This window comes from Oncorhynchus clarkii, chromosome 29 (assembly GCF_045791955.1).
Source record: "Oncorhynchus clarkii lewisi isolate Uvic-CL-2024 chromosome 29, UVic_Ocla_1.0, whole genome shotgun sequence".
In the NCBI taxonomy this organism is placed as follows: domain Eukaryota; kingdom Metazoa; phylum Chordata; class Actinopteri; order Salmoniformes; family Salmonidae; genus Oncorhynchus; species Oncorhynchus clarkii.
The window spans coordinates 42,634,173-42,659,656 of NC_092175.1; the positions used below are offsets into that span (position 1 = coordinate 42,634,173).

Sequence of the window (25,484 nt, forward strand, 5' to 3'; positions counted from 1 at the left end):
GTTGGACAGCCCTTCTTAGTTAACTTGCTCACTTTTTGACCAACTTTTTTGTCGTCTTGCTTATAATGCAATCCGTTCTTTTTATAAGAATCAATCACATCCATTCCAGACAATCGATCAGATATTGAACATGCATCTCTTTTAACACCCTGAATTGTCTCTCCTGTCTAGGTTTGTAGAGGAGAAGATGTGGGTGACGTTTCTAGAGGGTTATTCTGCTCTGGCTGCCCTGTCTCTGAGCGCCTCCACGGTGAGCACACAACCTTACACTGAGCATACAGATACACGGCAACACTGAGACAACGCCACGGCAACACTAAGACAACGCCACGGCAACACTAAGGCAACGCCACGGCAACACACTGGGACAACGTCACAGCAACACACTGGGACAACGTTGATTCACACACTGAGAAGCTGCATTGTAATATATCTCTGTGTGCGTGTCTCTCTCTGTGCGTCTCTCTGTGCGCGTATCTCTCTGCGTGTGTGTGTGTGTGTGTGTGTGTGTGTGTAGGTTCTGGGTAAGGTGATAGACATCCGTCTGAAGAGTTCAGGTTGGATTAAGAGTCTGGAGGAGGAGATGAGTGTAGAGAGGATCTGTGGATCTGTCCCTACTTCCGCCAGCTCCTCTCTGCTGGCCGAGGACGCTGATATGGGAGAGGATGACTACGATATGGAGGGTAAGGGAGGAGGGGTTTAAGAAGGCTGATGTGGGAGAGGATGACTACGATATGGAGGAGGGGTTTAAGAAGGCTGATGTGGGAGAGGATGACTACGATATGGAGGGTAAGGGAGGGGGGTTTAAGAAGGCTGATGTGGGAGAGGATGACTACGATATGGAGGAGGGGTTTAAGAAGGCTGATGTGGGAGAGGATGACTACGATATGGAGGAGGGGTTTAAGAAGGCTGATGTGGGAGAGGATGACTACGATATGGAGGGGGGTTTAAGAAGGCTGATGTGGGAGAGGATGACTACGATATGGAGGGTAAGGGAGGAGGGTTTAAGAAGGCTGATGTGGGAGAGGATGACTACGATATGGAGGGGGGTTTAAGAAGGCTGATGTGGGAGAGGATGACTACGATATGGAGGGTAAGGGAGGAGGGGTTTAAGAAGGCTGATGTGGGAGAGGATGACTACGATATGGAGGAGGGGTTTAAGAAGGCTGATGTGGGAGAGGATGACTACGATATGGAGGGTAAGGGAGGGGGGTTTAAGAAGGCTGATGTGGGAGAGGATGACTACGATATGGAGGAGGGGTTTAAGAAGGCTGATGTGGGAGAGGATGACTACGATATGGAGGGTAAGGGAGGGGGGTTTAAGAAGGCTGATGTGGGAGAGGATGACTACGATATGGAGGGGGGTTTAAGAAGGCTGATGTGGGAGAGGATGACTACGATATGGAGGAGGGGTTTAAGAAGGCTGATGTGGGAGAGGATGACTACGATATGGAGGGTAAGGGAGGGGGGTTTAAGAAGGCTGATGTGGGAGAGGATGACTACGATATGGAGGGGGGTTTAAGAAGGCTGATGTGGGAGAGGATGACTACGATATGGAGGAGGTGTTTAAGAAGGCTGATGTGTGAGAGGATGACTACGATATGGAGGGTAAGGGAGGGGGGTTTAAGAAGGCTGATATGGGAGAGGATGACTACGATATGTAGGGGGGTTTAAGAAGGCTGATGTGGGAGAGGATGACTACGATATGGAGGGGGGTTTAAGAAGGCTGATATGGGAGAGGATGACTACGATATGGAGGGGGGTTTAAGAAGGCTGATGTGGGAGAGGATGACTACGATATGGAGGGGGGTTTAAGAAGGCTGATGTGGGAGAGGATGACTACGATATGGAGGAGGGGTTTAAGAAGGCTGATGTGGGAGAGGATGACTATGGTTAAATCCATCCTCCATATTGCCTTCTTCCAAGCTGTATAGTTAGTAAAGAGAGAGCACTATGTCGAGTGTGTGTGTGTGTGACTTCTCTCTCTGTGTGTCTTTCCACCAGGTGATGTGGATGAGGAGGTGGAGGATATTCTCCCCCAACACCTTCAGCCCGGCGCAGGCCCCGGGCCCCTCTCCTCCCCCTCCCCCTCCCCACGGGGCAGCCCCTCTCACTCCCCCACCCACGGAGAACCAGCTGCCCCCAGCAGACCCAGTCGATCTGCCCCACGCTCTGCTGGACCACCGCAAGGTACACACACACACACACACAAACCGGAACACTGCAATGTACACACTCACTGCCAGACCCTAGCAAGGTACCATTGCACACACACACACGTGTAAGGACATCAATCAGTGTTGCTTCCTAAGTGGACAGTTTGATTTCACAGAAGTGTGATTGACTTGGAGTTACATTGTGTTGTTTAAGTGTTCACTTAATTTTTTTGAGCAGTGTATAAAACTGTATATATATATAGAAGGGTATATATATATATATAGATAGAAGGGTAAATATATATAGAAGGGTATATATAGAAGGGTATATATATATATATAGATAGAAGGGTATATATATAGAAGGGTATATATATATATATATATATATATATATATATAGAAGGGTATATATATATATATATATATATATATATATATAGAAGGGTGTATATATATATATATATATATATATATATAGAAGGGTATATATATAGAAGGATATATATATATATATATATATATATATATATATATATATAGAAGGGTATATATATATATAGGATATAATAATCATAATAATAAGGATATATATATAAGGATATATATATATATATAAGGTTTACTGATATAAATGAACATTGTCATTGTGCTCTTTCAGGAGTGTTAAGTCCCTCCCCCAGCAGGAGAAGTAGCGTTGACCTAGCAGGTAAAACAGTGTTAAGTCCCTCCCCCAGCAGGTAAAACAGTGTTAAGTCCCTCCCCCAGCAGGTAAAACAGTGTTAAATCCCTCCCCCAACAGGAGAACTAGCGTTGACCCAGCAGGTAAAACAGTGTTAAGCCCCTCCCCCAGCAGGAGAACTAGCGTTGACCCAGCTGGTAAAACAGTGTTAAGTCCCTCCCCCAGCAGGTAAAACAGTGTTAAGTCCCTCCCCCAGCAGGTAAAACAGTGTTAAGTCCCTCCCCCAGCAGGTAAAACAGTGTTAAGTCCCTCCCCCAGCAGGTAAAACAGTGTTAAGTCCTTCCCCCAGCAGGTAAAACAGTGTTAAGTCCCTCCCCCAGCAGGTAAAACAGTGTTAAGTCCCTCCCCCAGCAGGTAAAACAGTGTTAAGTCCCTCCCCCAGCAGGTAAAACAGTGTTAAGTCCCTCCCCCAGCAGGTAAAACAGTGTTAAGTCCCTCCCCCAGCAGGTAAAACAGTGTTAAGTCCCTCCCCCAGCAGGTAAAACAGTGTTAAGTCCTTCCCCCAGCAGGTAAAACAGTGTTAAGTCCCTCCCCCAGCAGGTAAAACAGTGTTAAGTCCCTCCCCCAGCAGGTAAAACAGTGTTAAGTCCCTCCCCCAGCAGGTAAAACAGTGTTAAGTCCCTCCCCCAGCAGGTTAAACAGTGTTAAGTCCCTCCCCCATCAGGTTAAACAGTGTTAAGCCCCTCCCCCAGCAGGTTAAACAGTGTTAAGCCCCTCCCCCAGCAGGTAAAACAGTGTTAAGTCCCTCCCCCAGCAGGTTAAACAGTGTTAAGTCCCTCCCCCAGCAGGTTAAACAGTGTTAAGTCCCTCCCCCAACAGGAGAACTAGCGTTGACCTGAGGTTAAACACAGGTTCCCGTGTATAGGTTGCACTGAGGTAAAACACAGGGTCCCGTGTATAGGTTACACTGAGGTAAAACACAGGTTCCCGTGTATAGGTTACACTGAGGTAAAACACAGGTTCCCGTGTATAGGTTACACTGAGGTTAAACACAGGTTCCCGTGTATAGGTTACACTGAGGTTAAACACAGGTTCCCGTGTATAGGTTGCACTGAGGTTAAACACAGGTTCCCGTGTATAGGTTGCACTGAGGTTAAACACAGGTTCCCGTGTATAGGTTGCACTGAGGTTAAACACAGGGTCCCGTGTATAGGTTGCACTGAGGTAAAACACAGGGTCCCGTGTATAGGTTGCACTGAGGTAAAACACAGGGTCCCGTGTATAGGTTGCACTGAGGTTAAACACAGGTTCCCGTGTATAGGTTGCACTGAGGTTAAACACAGGTTCCCGTGTATAGGTTACACTGAGGTAAAACACAGGTTCCCGTGTATAGGTTACACTGAGGTTAAACACAGGTTCCCGTGTATAGGTTGCACTGAGGTAAAACACAGGTTCCCGTGTATAGGTAGCTGTCTTCGTGCCTGTCTGCTGGTTTGGTGTTTAGTTTGCAGTGTCTTATCTACCAGAGTGTCTGTGTTCAGTTCCTCAGATCTACTGATTAGACCAATACTCCCAGCCTCTTATGCCGTTTGAGCTGTGTTCTGAACTATGCAATTCACACACAACCTCAAACCAGCTTAATAGTTTGTGTCCCAGTTGCTGTGTGTTTGTGAAATACATTTGTGAAAAAAAATATATTATAAATTCCAGTCTGGTAAAAATGAAATTTGTAATGCAGGACTAGGAATGAGAGACACTGGTGCATAACATTGATTGTTCTCTCTGTCTCTCGCTCTCTGTCTCTCGCTCTCTGTCTCGCGCTCTCTGTCTCGCGCTCTCTGTCTCGCGCTCTCTGTCTCGCGCTCTCTGTCTCGCGCTCTCTGTCTCGCGCTCTCTGTCTCTCGCTCTCTGTCTCTCCCAGGGACTCCAGTGGATTTCCAGCCTGGTGCTCCTCAGGCCCTGGAGCCTAAACGCCCCCCTCCTCCTCGCCCCAACGCCCCGCCAGCCCGACCTGCTCCTCCTCAACGCCCTCCTCCTCCATCAGGTATTGGCTGTCTCGATATATACCCCTTCACACCACGTTGACCTTGTTCTCCTACTACTATATGCATCCCCAATGAAATATATATATTATATATTTTGACCATTTTGAGGTTTATGATGATTCAGATGGTTGAATATGATTTTTTTTTTTCTGGTGAAATGTATTTCTGTTTCCATGTTCTGGTAACTAGTTTACATATTAGAAGTCTAGAATGAACAATGAGATCCTAACAACGTCCATACCGGTCTTGGTAAAATAAACACTTCCGTAACTGTAATTGATGAAGGGTAGGTGTTAACACTGTTAACGTCACCCCTTCCTTCCTGCTTGAAGGAGGCCTAAGCCCCATGCCCGGGAGAAGAGACATGGGAGGTAAAATGGCTGATGGATGTTGTGATATCACCCCCTGCTGTGTTAATACTGTATGGTGGCTTTATTTGTAGTAGACCTGTAGCTGTTACTGTGGTGACAGACTAGTTTACGGTGGTTGTGTAATGGTGGTTTACGTGGCTCTTATTCGTGCAAATGGTGTGGATATTTGTTGATTGGTTTTCATGCTCTCCGGTTTGGTAAAAGTCTAGGGGCCGGTTTCCCGGACACAGATGAAATCCTAGTCTCGGACTAAGAAGCACGTTCATTGGATAATCTTAACATGTATCTGTCCAGGAAACCAGCCCTTGGAAACTGGGTTTGATTTCAGTGTGGAATTAGGAAACCTTTTAAGGTGGTTAACACCAGTTATACAGGAAGCACAGTTATACAGGAAGCACAGTTACACAGGAAGCACAGTTATATAGGAATAAAAGGCCTGGCACAGAATATTGCTGCATCAGTTAGCCTCTTAGCCACATCAGTTAGCCTCTTAGCCACATCAGTTAGCCTCTTAGCCACATCAGTTAGCCTAGCCTCTTAGCCACATCAGTTAGCCTAGCCTCTTAGCCACATCAGTTAGCCTAGCCTCTTAGCCACATCAGTTAGCCTAGCCTCTTAGCCACATCAGTTAGCCTAGCCTCTTAGCCACATCAGTTAGCCTCTTAGCCACATCAGTTAGCCTAGCCTCTTAGCCACATCAGTTAGCCTAGCCTCTTAGCCACATCAGTTACCCTCATCATCAATTAGCCCTGCCTCATCTTCAGTTAGCCCCAGCCTCATCTTCAGTTAGCCCCAGCCTCATCATCAGTTAGCCCCAGCCTCATCATCAGTTAGCCCCAGCCTCATCATCAGTTAGCCCCAGCCTCATCATCAGTTAGCCCCAGCCTCATCATCAGTTAGCCCCAGCCTCATCATCATAACAGTGTTGTGTTGTAGTTCTGTCTTGTCCTTCATTTTGAGCCCTGTGTTTTACGTTCCTCCACTCTTAAGACTTTGGAGAATATTCTGGAGAAAATACACTAAGCCCTGCTCTGGCTAGGAGGGGCAGCGAAGGTAACACGTCTGTAGATCTAGATGGGTTACTCGCGTCATGTGATCACGGTTTCTACGCAAAGAGTTGGATAAACGGCACACCTTTGCCACAATGTCCCCTGTGACCATCCAGACAACTGAGATGTTGTCAGTCCTCAATGGCAACGTAGAAATGTTATATTTCTATGAATGGCACTGCCCCCCCCCCCCCCCCCCCCATGTTAAAACAGACTTTGTGGCAAGTGAGTCCTCTATCTCAACTCTATGATTTGTCCAATAGAATTATAACATAAACACCCTTCTGTCTGGTTACTCTGAGAGTAGAATTGAATGTGTTAGTGTTGAGGTATAGGCTAGTCTTAAGTGTTGTTCCTTATTGAGGTATAGTGAATTTGTGATTCAGTCTATTTTAGAATAGCTCGTGTTTTTGTGAAGTAGCGTTGTAATGTGGATCAGAGAATCTCTTCTAGAATCAAGCAGGGCTGGTCTCTTCTGTCCGTTTTACTCTTTGATAGTAGGATGTAACCTGAGACGAGGCCAGTGGTTTTAATACCTGTCTTCGGGGGGGGGGGGGGGGGGTCCTCAAGACGTTTTACAATTGTTGATGTTCACCCTGATTCATCTTAGTCATGGGGTTGAGGATGTTGTTCACCCTGATTCACCTTAGTCATGGGGTTGAGGATGTTGTTCACCCTGATTCACCTTAGTCATGGGGTTGAGGATGAGGAGTTGTTCACCCTGATTCATCTAGTTATGGGGTTGAGGATGAGGAGTTGTTCACCCTGATTCATCTAGTCATGGGGTTGAGGATGAGGAGTTGTTCACCCTGATTCATCTAGTCATGGGGTTGAGGGTGAGGAGTTGTTCACCCTGATTCATCTAGTCATGGGGTTGAGGGTGAGGAGTTGTTCACCCTGATTCATCTAGTCATGGGGTTGAGGGTGAGGAGTTGTTCACCCTGATTCACCTTAGTCATGGGGTTGAGGATGTTGTTCACCCTGATTCATCTAGTCATGGGGTTGAGGATGAAATGATAGGTTGAAACGGTAGGGCGTAACGGTAGGGCGTAACGGTAGGGCGTAACGGTAGGTAGGTACAAACACACAGTGGTTTGTAATGAAAAGTAACCTAATGTTAAAGTCTGGTTTCCTTTGTGCTGCTTCTGCCGGCGAAGGACAAAAAAGCCCTGCGCTCGCTAGACCTGCCTCAGGTGAGTAGTGATGAGACTGTTATAATAACACCTACTTTCTCAATGCTGGTCCTGGGGACCCGGGGGGGGGGGGGGGGGGCTGGTCCGGGGGACCCCGAGGAGGGGGGTTGGTCCTGGGGACCCGAGGGGGGAGGGGGGGGGGCTGGTGCTGGGGACCCGGTCCTGGGGACCCGAGGGGGGGGGCTGGTCCTGGGGACCCGAGGAGGGGGGCTGGTCCTGGGGACCCCGAGGAGGGGGGCTGGTCCTGGGGACCCCGAGGAGGGGGGCTGGTCCTGGGGACCCCGAGGAGGGGGGCTGGTGCTGGGGACCCCGAGGAGGGGGGCTGGTGCTGGGGACCCCGAGGAGGGGGGCTGGTGCTGGGGACCCCGAGGAGGGGGGCTGGTCCTGGGGTGCTAGGACAAAAACATAGATTACATGGAACAGGATTAAGAAACACTGCCTTATAGCATGGCTATATAATAGTGGTAAGAGTGGTAACAGAAACACTGCCTTATAGCATGGCTATATAATAGTAGTAACAGAAACACTGCCTTATAGCATGGCTATATAATAGTAGTAACAGAGTGGTAACAGAAACACTGCCTTATAGCATGGCTACATAATAGTAGTAACAGAAACACTGCCTTATAGCATGGCTATATAATAGTAGTAACAGAAACACTGCCTTATAGCATGGCTACATAATAGTAGTAACAGAAACACTGCCTTATAGCATGGCTATATAATAGTAGTAACAGAAACACTGCCTTATAGCATGGCTATATAATAGTGGTAAGAGTGGTAACAGAAACACTGCCTTATAGCATGGCTATATAATAGTAGTAACAGAAACACTGCCTTATAGCATGGCTATATAATAGTGGTAACAGAAACACTGCCTTATAGCATGGCTATATAATAGTGGTAAGAGTGGTAACAGAAACACTGCCTTATAGCATGGCTATATAATAGTAGTAACAGAAACACTGCCTTATAGCATGGCTATATAATAGTAGTAACAGAGTGGTAACAGAAACACTGCCTTATAGCATGGCTATATAATAGTGGTAACAGAAACACTGCCTTATAGCATGGCTACATAATAGTAGTAACAGAAACACTGCCTTATAGCATGGCTATATAATAGTAGTAACAGAAACACTGCCTTATAGCATGGCTATATAATAGTAGTAACAGAAACACTGCCTTATAGCATGGCTATATAATAGTAGTAACAGAGTGGTAACAGAAACACTGCCTTATAGCATGGCTATATAATAGTGGTAACAGAAACACTGCCTTATAGCATGGCTACATAATAGTAGTAACAGAAACACTGCCTTATAGCATGGCTATATAATAGTAGTAACAGAAACACTGCCTTATAGCATGGCTATATAATAGTAGTAACAGAAGCACTGCCTTATAGCATGGCTATATAATAGTAGTAACAGAGTGGTAACAGAAACACTGCCTTATAGCATGGCTATATAATAGTAGTAACAGAAACACTGCCTTATAGCATGGCTATATAATAGTAGTAACAGAAACACTGCCTTATAGCATGGCTATATAATAGTAGTAACAGAAACACTGCCTTATAGCATGGCTATATAATAGTGGTAACAGAAACACTGCCTTATAGCATGGCTATATAATAGTGGTAACAGAAACACTGCCTTATAGCATGGCTATATAATAGTAGTAACAGAAACACTGCATTATAGCATGGCTATATAATAGTGGTAACAGAAACACTGCCTTATAGCATGGCTATATAATAGTAGTAGCAGAAACACTGCCTTATAGCATGGCTATATAATAGTGGTAACAGAAACACTGCCTTATAGCATGGCTATATAGTAGTGGTAACAGAAACACTGCCTTATAGCATGGCTATATAATAGTAGTAACAGAAACACTGCCTTATAGCATGGCTATATAATAGTGGTAACAGAAACACTGCCTTATAGCATGGCTATATAATAGTAGTAACAGAAACACTGCATTATAGCATGGCTATATAATAGTGGTAACAGAAACACTGCCTTATAGCATGGCTATATAATAGTAGTAACAGAAACACTGCCTTATAGCATGGCTATATAATAGTAGTAGCAGAAACACTGCCTTATAGCATGGCTATATAATAGTGGTAACAGAAACACTGCCTTATAGCATGGCTATATAATAGTAGTAACAGAAACACTGCCTTATAGCATGGCTATATAATAGTAGTAGCAGAAACACTGCCTTATAGCATGGCTATATAATAGTGGTAACAGAAACACTGCCTTATAGCATGGCTATATAATAGTGGTAACAGAAACACTGCCTTATAGCATGGCTATATAATAGTGGTAACAGAAACACTGCCTTATAGCATGGCTATATAATAGTAGTAACAGAAACACTGCATTATAGCATGGCTATATAATAGTGGTAACAGAAACACTGCCTTATAGCATGGCTATATAATAGTAGTAACAGAAACACTGCATTATAGCATGGCTATATAATAGTAGTAGCAGAAACACTGCCTTATAGCATGGCTATATAATAGTGGTAACAGAAACACTGCCTTATAGCATGGCTATATAATAGTGGTAACAGAAACACTGCCTTATAGCATGGCTATATAATAGTAGTAACAGAGTGGTAACAGAAACACTGCCTTATAGCATGGCTATATAATAGTGGTAACAGAAACACTGCCTTATAGCATGGCTATATAATAGTGGTAACAGAAACACTGCCTTATAGCATGGCTATATAATAGTAGTAACAGAAACACTGCCTTATAGCATGGCTATATAATAGTAGTAACAGAAACACTTCCTTATAGCATGGCTACATAATAGTAGTAACAGAAACACTGCCTTATAGCATGGCTATATAATAGTAGTAACAGAAACACTGCCTTATAGCATGGCTATATAATAGTGGTAAGAGTGGTAACAGAAACACTGCCTTATAGCATGGCTATATAATAGTAGTAACAGAAACACTACCTTATAGCATGGCTATATAATAGTGGTAACAGAAACACTGCCTTATAGCATGGCTATATAATAGTAGTAACAGAAACACTGCATTATAGCATGGCTATATAATAGTAGTAACAGAGTGGTAACAGAAACACTGCCTTATAGCATGGCTATATAATAGTGGTAACAGAAACACTGCCTTATAGCATGGCTATATAATAGTAGTAACAGAAACACTGCCTTATAGCATGGCTACATAATAGTAGTAACAGAAACACTGCCTTATAGCATGGCTATATAATAGTAGTAACAGAAACACTGCCTTATAGCATGGCTATATAATAGTAGTAACAGAAACACTGCCTTATAGCATGGCTATATAATAGTATTAACAGAAACACTGCCTTATAGCATGGCTATATAATAGTGGTAACAGAAACACTGCCTTATAGCATGGCTATATAATAGTGGTAACAGAAACACTGCCTTATAGCATGGCTATATAATAGTAGTAACAGAAACACTGCCTTATAGCATGGCTATATAATAGTAGTAACAGAGTGGTAACAGAAACACTGCCTTATAGCATGGCTATATAATAGTGGTAACAGAAACACGGCCTTATAGCATGGCTATATAATAGTGGTAACAGAAACACTGCCTTATAGCATGGCTATATAATAGTAGTAACAGAAACACTGCCTTATAGCATGGCTATATAATACTGGTAACAGAAACACTGCCTTATAGCATGGCTATATAATAGTAGTAACAGAAACACTGCCTTATAGCATGGCTACATAATAGTAGTAACAGAGTGGTAACAGAAACACTGCCTTATAGCATGGCTATATAATAGTAGTAACAGAGTGGTAACAGAAACACTGCCTTATAGCATGGCTATATAATAGTGGTAACAGAAACACTGCCTTATAGCATGGCTATATAATAGTAGTAACAGAAACACTGCCTTATAGCATGGCTACATAATAGTGGTAACAGAAACACTGCCTTATAGCATGGCTATATAATAGTGGTAACAGAGAGGTAACAGAAACACTGCCTTATAGCATGGCTATATAATAGTAGTAACAGAAACACTGCCGTATAGCATGGCTACATAATAGTAGTAACAGAAACACTGCCTTATGGCATGGCTATATAATAGTGGTAACAGAGAGGTAACAGAAACACTGCCTTATAGCATGGCTATATAATAGTAGTAACAGAAACACTGCCTTATAGCATGGCTATATAATAATGGTAACAGAAACACTGCCTTATAGCATGGCTATATAGTAGTGGTAACAGAAACACTGCCTTATATCATGGCTATATAATAGTAGTAACAGAAACACTGCCTTATAGCATGGCTATATGATAGTGGTAACAGAGAGGTAACAGAAACACTGCCTTATAGCATGGCTATATAATAGTGGTAACAGAAACACTGCCTTATAGCATGGCTATATAATAGTGGTAACAGAAACACTGCCTTATAGCATGGCTATATAATAGTAGTAACAGAAACACTGCCTTATAGCATGGCTATATAATAGTGGTAACAGAAACACTGCCTTATAGCATGGCTATATAATAGTGGTAACAGAAACACTGCCTTATAGCATGGCTATATAATAGTAGTAACAGAAACACTGCCTTATAGCATGGCTATATAATAGTGGTAACAGAAACACTGCCTTATAGCATGGCTATATAATAGTGGTAACAGAGTAGTAACAGAAACACTGCCTTATAGCATGGCTATATAAAAGTAGTAACAGAGTAGTAACAGAAACACTGCCGTATAGCATGGCTATATAATAGTGGTAACAGAAACACTGCCTTATAGCATGGCTATATAATAGTGGTAACAGAAACACTGCCTTATAGCATGGCTATATAATAGTAGTAACAGAGTGGTAACAGAAACACTGCCTTATAGCATGGCTATATAATAGTAGTAACAGAAACACTGCCTTATAGCATGGCTATATAATAGTAGTAACAGAAACACTGCCTTATAGCATGGCTATATAATAGTAGTAACAGAGTGGTAACAGAAACACTGCCTTATAGCATGGCTATATAATAGTGGTAACAGAAACACTGCCTTATAGCATGGCTATATAATAGTGGTAACAGAAACACTGCCTTATAGCATGGCTATATAATAGTAGTAACAGAAACACTGCCTTATAGCATGGCTATATAATAGTAGTAACAGAAACACTGCCTTATAGCATGGCTATATAATAGTGGTAACAGAAACACTGCCTTATAGCATGGCTATATAATAGTAGTAACAGAAACACTGCCTTATAGCATGGCTATATAATAGTATTAACAGAAACACTGCCTTATAGCATGGCTATATAATAGTAGTAACAGAGTGGTAACAGAAACACTGCCTTATAGCATGGCTATATAATAGTGGTAACAGAAACACTGCCTTATAGCATGGCTATATAATAGTGGTAACAGAAACACTGCCTTATAGCATGGCTATATAATAGTAGTAACAGAAACACTGCCTTATAGCATGGCTATATAATAGTAGTAACAGAAACACTGCCTTATAGCATGGCTATATAATAGTGGTAACAGAAACACTGCCTTATAGCATGGCTATATAATAGTAGTAACAGAAACACTGCCTTAAAGCATGGCTATATAATAGTATTAACAGAAACACTGCCTTATAGCATGGCTATATAATAGTAGTAACAGAGTGGTAACAGAAACACTGCCTTATAGCATGGCTATATAATAGTAGTAACAGAGTGGTAACAGAAACACTGCCTTATAGCATGGCTATATAATAGTGGTAACAGAAACACTGCCTTATAGCATGGCTATATAATAGTGGTAACAGAAACACTGCCTTATAGCATGGCTATATAATAGTAGTAACAGAGTGGTAACAAAAACACTGCCTTATAGCATGGCTATATAATAGTAGTAACAGAAACACTGCCTTATAGCATGGCTAAATAATAGTGGTAACAGAAACACTGCCTTATAGCATGGCTATATAATAGTGGTAACAGAAACACTGCCTTATAGCATGGCTATATAATAGTGGTAACAGAAACACTGCCTTATAGCATGGCTATATAATAGTAGTAACAGAGTGGTAACAGAAACAATGTCTTATAGCATGGCTATATAATAGTGGTAACAGGGTGGTAATAACATCCCTTCTGTCGTCTGTTATGTGATAAACATGATAGGTGACGCCGTGTGTGTCGCTCTGTGTGTCTCCCTCTCTCTCTCTCTCTCTCTCTCTCTCTCTCTCTCTCTCTCTCTGTCTCTGTCTCTGTCTCTGTCTCTCTCGCTCTGTCTCTGTCTCTGCCTCTCTCTTTGTCTCTGTGTGTGTGTTAGTGTACCAGGCTGTTTCTCTGTGTGTGTGTGTGTTAGTGTACCAGGCTGTTTCTCTCTGTGTGTGTGTTAGTGTACCAGGCTGTTTCTCTGTCAGCGTTCAGTAATCCAAGGCTTGCCCTAGGGGCCTTAGCACAGGGGTGTTCTTACTTACTTAGCCAACTTCCCTGAGAGCCCTGTGTGTGTATCCCAGCCAGGTACACACTAGTTTAGATGGAGGGAGATAGCCAACCCCCTCAGTCAGACCAGGTACACACTAGTTTAGATGGAGGTAGATAGCTGATATCCCTATGGAAGTCAGTATGTTGACATGTCTTGGTGATAGATGGAGGTATGACTCCATCTGACTATGACTGGTCCATCTAGCTATCTGGAGATGAGTGTACTGACTATGACTGGTCCACCTAGCTATCTGAAGACGAATGTACTGACTATGACTGGTCCACCTAGCTATCTGAAGATGAATGTACTAACTATGACTGGTCCACCTAGCTATCTGAAGATGAATGTACTGACTATGACTGGTCCACCTAGCTATCTGAAGATGAATGTCCTGACTATGACTGGTCCACCTAGCTATCTGAAGATGAATGTACTGACTATGACTGGTCCACCTAGCTATCTGAAGATGAATGTCCTGACTATGACTGGTCCACCTAGCTATCTGAAGATGAATGTACTGACTATGACTGGTCCACCTAGCTATCTGAAGATGAATGTCCTGACTATGACTGGTCCACCTAGCTATCTGAAGATGAATGTACTGACTATGACTGGTCCACCTAGCTATCTGAAGATGAATGTACTGACTATGTCTGTAAGTCTCTCTGGATAAGAGTGTCTTTTAAATGACTAAAATTCTATGTAATGTCTCACTTGTCTTGACATCTCGTGGCCAGCGATGGCCAGAAGGGGCAGCGAAGGTAAATAATGTATGAATGGGCTACCCATGTGATCATGGCATCGCCAGTGCTTGACTTGGGCAGGAGTTCACCGGAGGTCACCGGAGCTGCGTAACCAGCACCTCAATGTTTCTACTGCTCTAATTTTCACACAGCTCATAGAATATTACCTCAAAATGTATTGTGTAATTCCTGCACCTAAATATAAACAGTTACTGGCATCCAAAATGAGTATCGGCACCTATTTCAGTCCAAATCAAGCACTGGGCGTCTCCTATAGAAGCATCCAGGAAGTCCCTTCTATATTATTGAATGTTCTAGAACAAGGATATTCAACTCTACACTACGAAGGCTGCTTTTCTGCTGCTTTTCTGTTATACCTAATAATTAATTATACCCTCTCCTGATGTCCCAGGTCTAAAATTGGTCCCTGATTTAGAGAGAGGGGGGGGGGAAAGAATTTAAAATGAAGAAAAGCATTGGAACTGACTTCGAGGTCCAGAATTGAAAATGTCTCTGTTGTATCTCTTTGTTGAAACATCAGCTCCAGATGGGTCTTGTTGCTTGGTTTAGCGAATCAGAATCACCTTAGTTTACAGAGTTTCATTTACAGGGACCGGGAATTTGACCTGGGGTGTATTCATTGTACCGATTCTGTTGCAAAAAACGTTTCTTAACAAAAGCGAACTGAACAAGGAAGGTATATTTTTTTGTCCAATAGAAACTCTTGTTTTAAAGTTGCAACGGGAATGTTTTGCAACTGTTTGGATAATGATTACATACGTGGGGAAGTGGTGCTGACACCAGAAGTTTACAGACAGAAGATCGATAAATGATTTACACATTATCTCCACACATGTTGCTATGCTAGTGAGTCCTTATCATAGCGTAAGATAAGAAATAAGTGTTTAATCCCCAAGGGGAAATTTGGTTTGTAAATCATTGGCACGTACACACAGTCACACAAAAAATTACAATTTTTAAAAAAGTTGTAAAAATGACATGTAAATGACATGTAAATGACATGTAAATGACATCAAAAGTTCCCTGCTTCAGTCATGTCATTGGCAGAAATCCAATAGTGGGCATTTGACCATTTGTGATGAAACAACAGTGAATGGACACCTTCAGCCATTGGTTGTTCTGGTTGTCAATCATATGTCTCTGTTCCAGGTCGTGTCCAATCAGGTCCTGGAGGCCTGCCCCGACCGGTGAGTGTTAAAGATCAATACATCTGTCCAAGCAGATTGAATATGCTCTGAAGATACTACGTTTAGATGGACTGTGAACTTCTCTTTCTGTCTCTACCGGTCTTTTTCTCCCTATCTCTCTTCCTTCTCTCTCTCTCTCTTCCTTCATTCCTCTCTCTCTCTTCCCCCCTCTCCCTCTCTCTCTCTTCCTTCATTCCTCTCTCTCTTCCCCCCTCTCTCTCTCTCTCTTCCCCCCTCTCTCTCTCTCTCTTCCTTCATTCCTCTCTCTCTCTTCCCCCCTCTCTCTCTTCCTTCATTCCTCTCTCTCTCTTCCCCCCTCTCTCTCTCTCCCCCAATCTCTCTCCCGATCTCCCTTCTCTCTCTTCACCTCTCTCTCTCTCTTCCTTCACTCCTCTCTCTCTCTTCACCTCTCTCTCTTCTCTCCCTTCTCTCTCTCTCTCTCTTCTCTCTCTCTCTTCACCTCTCTCTCTGTCTGCCTTCACTCCTCTCTCTTCACCTCTCTTTTCTCTCTCTTCCTTCTCTCTCTCTCTCTCTCTCTCTCTTCCTTCTGTCTCTCTCTTCATCTCTCTCTCTCTTCACCTCTCTCTCTCTCTTCCTTCTGTCTCTCTCTTCATCTCTCTCTCTCTTCACCTCTCTCTCTCTCTCTTCACCTCTCTCTCTCTCTTCCCCCCCCCCTCTCTCTCTCTCTCCCCCCCCCCTCTCTCTCTCTCTCTCCCTCTCTCTCTCTCTCTCTCCCCCAATCTCTCTCCCAATCTCTCTCTCTCTTCTTTCTCTCTCTCTTCACCCCTCTCTTCCTTCTCTCTCTCTCTCTCTCTTCCTTCTCCCTCTCTCTCTCTCTCTCTCTCTCTCTTCCTTCTCCCTCTCCCCACATCCTTTATTTCTCCCTCTCCCTCCAGAACATGCCTCAGAGGGCTGGGGTGATCAGTGTGACCCCCCAGGCGCGCCCTGCCCACCCAGGTGCTCCCAGACCCACCCCAGAGGCACCGGGGGCTCCACGGCCCACCCCAGACACTCACCCTGGAGCTCCCAGACCTGGCCCTGACGCCCAGCCTAAACCCACCGACCTGCCCCTGGGTGAGACGCAGCCTGGAGCCCTCACACTATCAACCACACCTGGCTTCAAATAGTATTTGTTTTTTATTTTAAATCTTCCTAGACTGTGATTTGAGAAGTCCAGATGTCACACTGTAAACCAGCGTTCCCGCAAACTCGGTCCTGGGGACCCTCATCAACTCGCCATCAAGAGTTGATTATTTAAATCAGCTGTTTAGGGCAACAACAACAAAAATATGTTCTCCCCATGCTGTTTCCAGAAGTTAACCAGGAAACCGAAATTGGGAAACGCTGCTGTAAACTCATGACTGTTTAAAGGGGTGATCTGGGATCGGTAAATTCTTGGACTATTAAATATAGCTATTCATTCTTTATGAAGAATGTGAAGACTGTCTCTCTGTCTAAGTCTTCTGTAACGTTGTCTTGCAGGCCCGCCTCCTTCCGGACCCCCTCCAGTGAGACATGTCCCCTCCCCGATGCAGCCAACAATGCAGCCCCAGTCTGCCTCTCCAGCCCAGCCACCCATGCAGGCTCCCATGCAGGCCCAGTCTGCCCCTCCAGCCCAGCCACCCATGCAGCCAACCATGCAGGCTCCCATGCAGGCCCAGTCTGCCCCTCCAGCCCAGCCACCCATGCAGGCTCCCATGCAACCAACCATGCAACCAACCATGCAACCAACCATGGCTGCCCCAATGCAGCCAACCATGCAGGCTCCCATGCAGCCCCAGTCTGCCCCTCCAGCCCAGCCACCCATGCAGGCTCCCATGCAGCCCCAAATGGCTGCCCCAATGCTGCCCACACAGGCCGGAGCAGGGCTAGGGGCTACCGGGGCTGTGGCCCCCCAGGGGCTGTCCTCCCCCAAGCCCCCTCCCCGCTCCCGTTCCTCTCATGTCCTGCCCCCTGAGACCACCACTACAGAGAATGCCCCTGCAACCCAGGTTAGTACCAACCAACACTCTGTATACAGTTACCATGACAACATAGAGATTAATACCAACACTCTGTATACAGTTACCATGACAACATAGAGATTAATACCAATACTCTGTATACAGTTACCATGACAACATAGAGGTTAATACCAACACTATGTATACAGTTACCATGACAACATAGAGGTTAATACCAACCCTCTGAATACAGTTACCATGACAACATAGAGATTAATACCAACACTCTGTATACAGTTACCATGACAACATAGATGTTAATACCAACGCTCTGTATACAGTTACCATGACAACACAGAGGTTAATACCAACACTCTGTATACAGTTACCATGACAACATAGATGTTAATACCAACGCTCTGTATACAGTTACCATGACAACACAGAGGTTAATACCATCACTGTATACAGTTACCACGACAACACACATGTTAATACCAACACTCTTTATACAGTTACCATGACAACAGAGGTTAATACCAACACTGTATACAGTTACCATGACAACATACATGTTAATACCAACACTCTGTATACAGTTACCAACACTCGGTATACAGTTACCATGACAACATATTGGTTAATACCAACACTCTGTATACAGTTACCATGACAACATAGTGGTTAATACCAACATTCTGTATACAGTTACCATGACAACATATTGGTTAATACCAACACTCTGTATGCAGTTACCATGACAACATAGTGGTTAATACCAACACTCGGTATACAGTTACCATGACTACATAGTGGTTAATACCAATACTCTGTATATAGTTGCCATGACTGCATAGTGGTTAATACCAACACTCTGTATATAGTTACCATGACAACATAGAAGTTAATACCAACCAACACTGCAATATGTCACTTTTTGGGCGATCTGACAAAATTCACATAGAAATGTGAGTAATAGATCTGTCATTCTCATTGAAAACCAGTCTAAGAAGTGGTAGATCTGTTCTACAGTGGCAAGAAGAAGTTCAAAGAAAAGACTGTTTGTTTGTCTGTTGTTGTGACTTGGATGAAGATCAAATCAAATTTATTTATATAGCCCTTCTTAGATCAGCTGATATCTCAAAGTGCTGTACAGAAACCCAGCCTAAAAACCCCCAAACAGCAAGCAATGCAGGTGTAGAAGCACGGTGGCTAGGAAAAAACTCCCTAGAAAGGCCAGAACCTAGGAAGAAACCTATAGAGGAACCAGGCTATAGGAAAACCTCCGTTGTACGTGCGCTATTTCTCTGCTTCCCGTTCCTGTTTTTGCATTTTTTTACTTACTGTTTTGTACCCCAGCTACAAACAGCTGAAAATATTATATTTTTGGCTTTTGGAAAGATATTTCACAGCGGTTTAGATGATACAATGATTCTCTACATGATTCTCTACAATGATTCTCTACAATGATTCTCTACAATGATTCTCTACAATGATTCTCTACAATGATTCTCTACAATGATTCTCTACATGATTCTCTACAATGATTCTCTACATGATTCTCTACACTATACATAACTAGTTTTGTCACAAACGGACATTAGGACGTTTCTACATATTGCACCTTTAAATTAGAATGTAATGACTCCAATCTAGTCGTTGCATAAATATTCAGCTCCTTTGTTAAAGGCCTCGATTAGTTCAGAAGTAAAACTAGGCTTAACAAATCACATAATAAGCTATATGGACTCACTCTGTGTGGATAAATAGGCGTTGACATGATGTTTTTATTGACTACCCCTTCCTCCGTCCCCCCCAAACATTCAACATCTGTAAGGTCCCTCAGTCAAGTATTGAATTTCAAACACAGATTAAAGTAAAAAGACCAGAGAGCTTTTTGAAAGTCTCAGTGATTGGTGGACGGGTAACAATAACAAATCAGACTATCTCTTTAAACATGGTCAGTTAATAATGACGACGTATTAAAACCACCCAGACGCATCACAGATAGAGTCGTCCTTCTGAACTGAGCTGCCGGAGAGGAAGGAAACTGCTTAGGGAGGTTACCATGAGGCCGTTGGGGATTTTAAAACAGCTACAGAGTTTAATGGCTGTGATGGTAGAAAACTGAGGATGGATCAACAACAGTGTAGTGACTCCACAATAATGACAGAGTGAAAAGAAGAATGCAAATATTCCTAAACATTCAACAAGGCACTAAAGTAATACTGCAACAAGAAAAACACGGCCAAGGAAGACACTTTTTGGCCGAAATTCAGACCCTTATGCAGATCCAAGTAACTGCTTCCTTTAATGCACCTTTCAGTAAGTAGGACAATAACCTACAACAAAAAGCCCAAATATATATTCAGAAAAAAATAAATACAAAATCTTCCAATTTGACATTTAGAATATTTTGTTTACATCCTTGACAAAATAATGACAATTTAATCTCTTTTAATCCCATTTTGTAACACAATAAAATGTGGATAACGGAGATGTCTAGTTTGTTAGCTACTGTATGTCATGGTATAATGTTACAGGAACACATGAGATGAGGGAAATAACAAGTAGATGGTACATGCACAAAACAATTGGCTACTCTTTTATCACTCTCTGTCTTTATCTCGCTGTCTTTTTTCTCTCTCTCTGTCTTTCTCTCTCTCTGTCTTTATCTCTCTCTTTCTTTCTCTCTCTGTCTTTCTCTCTCTGTCTTTCTTTCTCTCTCTGGCTTTCTCTCGTTCTCTCCTTTCTCTGTCCCTTACACAGCTTTGCTACAGTTATAGGTGTGTAAGTGTTCTTCTCTCTCCATCTCTCTCCCTCTCTCCCCCTCTCTCTCCCTCTCTCTCCAAGCCGGAGCAGCCCTCTGGGTGACAGGTATACCATTGCCTCCTCTATATTAAACTCCTCCTTGTTTCTCTCCATAGCACCTCTGTCACTGAGTCCTCTAGTCCAGTGTATGACCCAAGTCTCAAATCACACCCTAATCCCTAGATGGTACACTACTTTGGACCATAATCCTTAGTACACTACTTTGGACCTTTTATCCCTAGATAGTACACTACTTTGGGCCTTTATCTCTTGTCTAAAGTAGTGTACTAACTAGGGAATAGGGTGTGATTTGAGTCTCCCTACTCCCATACATTAGTCACCTGCTTCATATTTTAGTTGATTTCTGCCTTGATCCATCTGTAGGTGTTTATTTGATCGTGTCTCCTAGGCCATCACAAATCTAATAACAGTGGGTTTTATATGTTCATCAACTGGTAAAAAGGGTTGTTGTTGTTGTTGTTGTTGTTTAAACTGTTGTTGTTGTTTTTTTTACGTGGCCAGCATGACAATCCACACATCTGACCTTAAAAATATTCGGGATGTTTTGCCAGTTCAGTCCAGTTCAATCAATGCATGTCGGCCACGTCTAGCCTGGTAATCTAGCCTGGTAATCTAGCCTGGTAATCTAGCCTGGTAATCTACCCCCGAATTTGTGTTGACCTTCCTTCAACACATCGACGTTCCTTTACATATATCCTGCCTTTGATCAACACGTTGAAATAGACCACTTCCTGTGTTGATATGGAATGACTTCCTGTGTTGAAATGGACCACTTCCTGTGTTGATATGGAATGACTTCCTGTGTTGAAATGGACCACTTCCTGTGTTGATATGGAATGACTTCCTGATGTATCGTGTTTTATATATAATGTGTCATCCAATGGTAATGCAGCCAACGGTCACCTGGTCAGTCCTTTCACTGGTTAGGTATACCAGTACTTTGTGTGGAATATAGTAGCTGGTTAAGTGTAGTCGTAGGTTGTTAAAGTAGACTTGTTGCATGTTATAACAAGAGAGCTCTTACTGCTGAAACGTCACTCTACGATTACATTCCATTTACTTATTTCCTCATTACGTCAAAATAAACTGCCATTGGCTCAGCTTTTACCCGACCTTGGCTCTGATTTGATGACTCCGGTGTCTTTTTCTCCCCTCTAGATCAATGGGGTGAATGGAATCCAAAGAGAAGCACAATGGAAGCCCGAACCCTTTGACACACTCACCTCTGACCTCTCCGCCTCTTGGCTCAACACCCAATCACTGACCAGGAACTCCTCCTTACGCTCAGCTCCTACCCTCCCTACTTCCTCTATCACCCTCCCTTCATCCCTCCACTCCACCCCTCTGTCCACCCTGCAGGGCTTCGACGACGACTCTTCCTCCACCCTCCCCCCTTCCCTCACACGGTCTCTCCTCCCCCCTCCCCCGGTCCCATCTCGAAGTAGGTCCCAGGAGGCCCTGCAGCGGGGCTCTCCCAACCCCTTTCTGAGTGATCCGGTCCCAGCCCGTCCCAACAGCACCAACCCCTTCACTGGTCCTCTGGTGCAGCAGGGTCAGAGGCGCTCCCTGACACCTGACTTCCTTGCCCAGCAGAAGGCCTCAAGGCCTGGTCTCGACAGGACCATGTCTGCCTTCACCCAGCCCCTCGCCCCTACCCCAGCCCCGTTCCCAGCTTTTGCCCCCAACATGACGCCAGGGGCACCTGCACCCCCTCCATTGCTCCACCGGACAATGTCCCTGCTTGGCCCATCGATGACCCCCCTCATCCCTGCTCCAGCGCTCCCTCTCCTGACTGCTCCCTCTCTCCCTGCCCCTATGCTCCCCCTGGCTCTTCCTCTCTCTCGCCCTCTTCTTCCAGCCCCTGCCCTCCCCCTGTCTCCTCCCTCCTCCACCCCTGACCTCCCCCTGTCTCCTCCCTCCTCCACCCCTAACCCCCTGTCGTCCCGCCCCCAGCCCCCTCCTCCCCCTCGGGCCCAGCTGTGGGTGACCTTCGATGATGATTCAGTCCTCCCCGTCCCAGCCAAGGCTCCACCAGCAGCCCCAACTGCTTCCACCTCCCCCCCATCTCTCACCCAGACTCAGTTCTCCTGCTCTGGTTTCGACACTGACCCACACTGGGCCACTGGCTCCACCACCTTGACCTCCACATTCCTCTCCCGGCCCCCTCCGATCCCAGCCAGGGTGGTCCCAGGCAGCAGCCAGCCCCCCGCTCCCAGCCCGAGCCACAAACAACCTCCCTTTCCCCAAGGACTTCACTGAGAGATAGGAGTGACCCTGGCGATCCGCCACAGAGGAAACGTGTCCTATGTAGGCCAGGGACGACCTATCTAGAGGAGTGTAGATCTATGGTCCACTACAGAGGAAACGTGTCCTATTTAGGCCAGGGACGACCTATCTAGAGGAGTGTAGATCTATGGTCCACTACAGAGGAAACGTGTCCTATGTAGGACAGGGACGACCTATCTAGAGGAGTGTAGATCTATGGTCCACTACAGAGGAAACGTGTCCTAGGTCTGCCCTGTCCTATATATCTAGAGGAGTGTAGATCTATGGTCCACCACAGAGGAAACGTGTCCTATGTAGGACAGGGCAGACCTATCTAGAGGAGTGTAGATCTATGGTAAATGTGAATGTGTGTATGGTTTGTATAAAGAGTCAGGTATTTAACCCATTTAGACTAAACCCCTCCTACTCCTGAATATTCATGTACCACAGCTGTTCCATAACATCTTTGTTGCCGATGTTGTTAACACATCACATGTCATTATGTGAATATGTATGTTTCTCCTGGTCTTGTTTATTTCGTTATGGCAGGAAACATGTTCCTGGGTCTATATCAGGGCTGTCCAACTCTGTTCCTGGAGAGATAAACCTCCTGTAGGTTTTAACTCCAACCCTGTTCCTGGAGAGAAACTCTCCTGTAGGTTTTAACTCCAACCCTGTTCCTGGAGAGAAACTCTCCTGTAGGTTTTAACCCCAACCCTGTTCCTGGAGAGAGACCCTCCTGTAGGTTTGAACTCCAACCCTGTTCCTGGAGAGAGACCCTCCTGTAGGTTTGAACTCCAACCCTGTTCCTGGAGAGAGACCCTCCTGTAGGTTTTAACTCCAACCCCAGTTGTAACCAACCTGATTCAGATTTTCAACCAGCTAATTATTAGAATCAGGTGCACTAGATGAGGGTTGGAGTTAAAACCTACAGGTTTATTTCTCCAGGAACAAGGTTGGAGTTAAAACCTACAGGAGGGTTATTTCTCCAGGAACAGGGTTGGAGTTAAAACCTACAGGAGGGTTATTTCTCCAGGAACATGGTTGGAGTTAAAACCTACAGGAGGGTTATTTCTCCAGGAACAGGGTTGGAGTTAACCTACAGGAGGGTCTCTCTCCAGGAACAGGGTTGGAGTTAAAACCTACAGGAGGTTTATTTCTCCAGGAACAGGGTTGGAGTTAAAACCTACAGGAGGGTTATTTCTCCAGGAACAGGGTTGGAGTTAAAACCTACAGGAGGGTCTCTCTCCAGGAACAGGGTTGGACAGCCCTGGGTCTATATAGTTAATGTCAATGTATATCAATATATATATATATCTATCTATGCGCTCAAATGGTGTCAGCTCCTGTGTAATATTGAACATGTCTACCTACGGCCATACAGTTAGATTGTCACTGAGATTCTTATTCCATATGATCAGCATTCTAGGATATGACCACATTCCCTACACTCAGCGGTGTGTCACGTTCGCTGTTATGACACGGTAGGGCTACAGTCACATACACATCCATCGTTATACTAGGCTGTATGTAAGCAGCAGCAGCCTAGTCCCTGTCATTCAAACAGAAACCCAGTTTCTACTCCTCACCGCTTATTCAGTATAGGGTGGAGTGCACTGCAGGAGCCAAAATGGAACCCAGTTTCTACTCCTCACTGCTTATTCAGTATAGGGTGGAGTGCACTGCAGGAGCCAAAATGGAACCCAGTTTCTACTCCTCACTGCTTATTCAGTATAGGGTGGAGTGCACTGCAGGAGCCAAAATGGAACCCAGTTTCTACACCTCACTGCTTATTCAGTATAGGGTGGAGTGCACTGCAGGAGCCAAAATGGAACCCAGTTTCTACACCTCACTGCTTATTCAGTATAGGGTGGAGTGCACTGCAGGAGCCAAAATGGCCAACTGTCATGTCACTCAGCATTGATCAGAAATCACCCTGCTCTACAGATTACGCCTCTGTATCAGGCAGGGCCAGAACTCACAGTTACTGAATATCTATATCTGTACAGTACAACACCTATTTTATCTGTCATGAATGTACATTGCACAGGTTGTTGTTGTCGTTGTCTCCTTGAGACCACAAATTATGGTTTCTCTCTCTCTCTCTCTTCCCTGCCATCAGCATCTGGGTTTTGTTGCTGTTGTGCTAAAGCTCAACATGTTCTTTAGCCACATATCAACCTGTATACATTGTGTTTCTGTATATTTTCAGAGAGCAGGCTAGTCTCCAAGACGTGTGTATTGACGGTATAACAGATATGCACTTAAGACTTAATATTAAGTCAACCAGATTTTCTTTGAGAGGTCTCGTGAAAAGCATTAACGTTTTGGCGAGCGTGACGGATTGAGAAAGGGGAGAGACGGTTTTGACAGATGACTTGGACTTAAACCTGCTTCCTCCTACTCCTCTGTGTGTGTGCGTGTGTGTGTTTGTGTGTGTGTGTGTGTGTGTGTGTGGAGCTGCATACTGTACGTATCCCAGTATATA

At 44.3% G+C, this 25,484-nt stretch overlaps 1 protein-coding gene across 15 annotated transcripts in view; it reads left to right on the forward strand.

The window, feature by feature from the left end:
* LOC139387851 (synaptojanin 1) overlaps positions 1–23,678 on the forward strand; it is a 99,221-nt gene extending 75,543 nt beyond the window's left edge. For 3 of the 15 annotated variants that reach the window (XM_071134133.1, XM_071134137.1, XM_071134135.1), the window contains 13 exons: positions 172–250; positions 518–683; positions 2,005–2,190; positions 2,818–2,865; positions 4,760–4,882; positions 5,216–5,254; positions 6,245–6,307; positions 7,461–7,496; positions 14,743–14,766; positions 15,919–15,956; positions 16,853–17,030; positions 17,439–17,947; positions 21,890–23,678. In XM_071134133.1, the coding sequence (XP_070990234.1) occupies positions 172–250; positions 518–683; positions 2,005–2,190; positions 2,818–2,865; positions 4,760–4,882; positions 5,216–5,254; positions 6,245–6,307; positions 7,461–7,496; positions 14,743–14,766; positions 15,919–15,956; positions 16,853–17,030; positions 17,439–17,947; positions 21,890–22,990 (2,590 nt within the window). In that variant the 3' untranslated portion in view covers positions 22,991–23,678. Of the gene's footprint in view, positions 1–171; positions 251–517; positions 684–2,004; positions 2,191–2,817; positions 2,866–4,759; positions 4,883–5,215; positions 5,255–6,244; positions 6,308–7,460; positions 7,497–14,742; positions 14,767–15,918; positions 15,957–16,852; positions 17,031–17,438; positions 17,948–20,752; positions 20,777–21,889 lie in introns of all 15 variants that reach the window. The other 12 variants (XM_071134138.1, XM_071134141.1, XM_071134139.1 and 9 more) reach the window with 10 other exon arrangements.
* Positions 23,679–25,484: the final 1,806 nt, after the last annotated feature.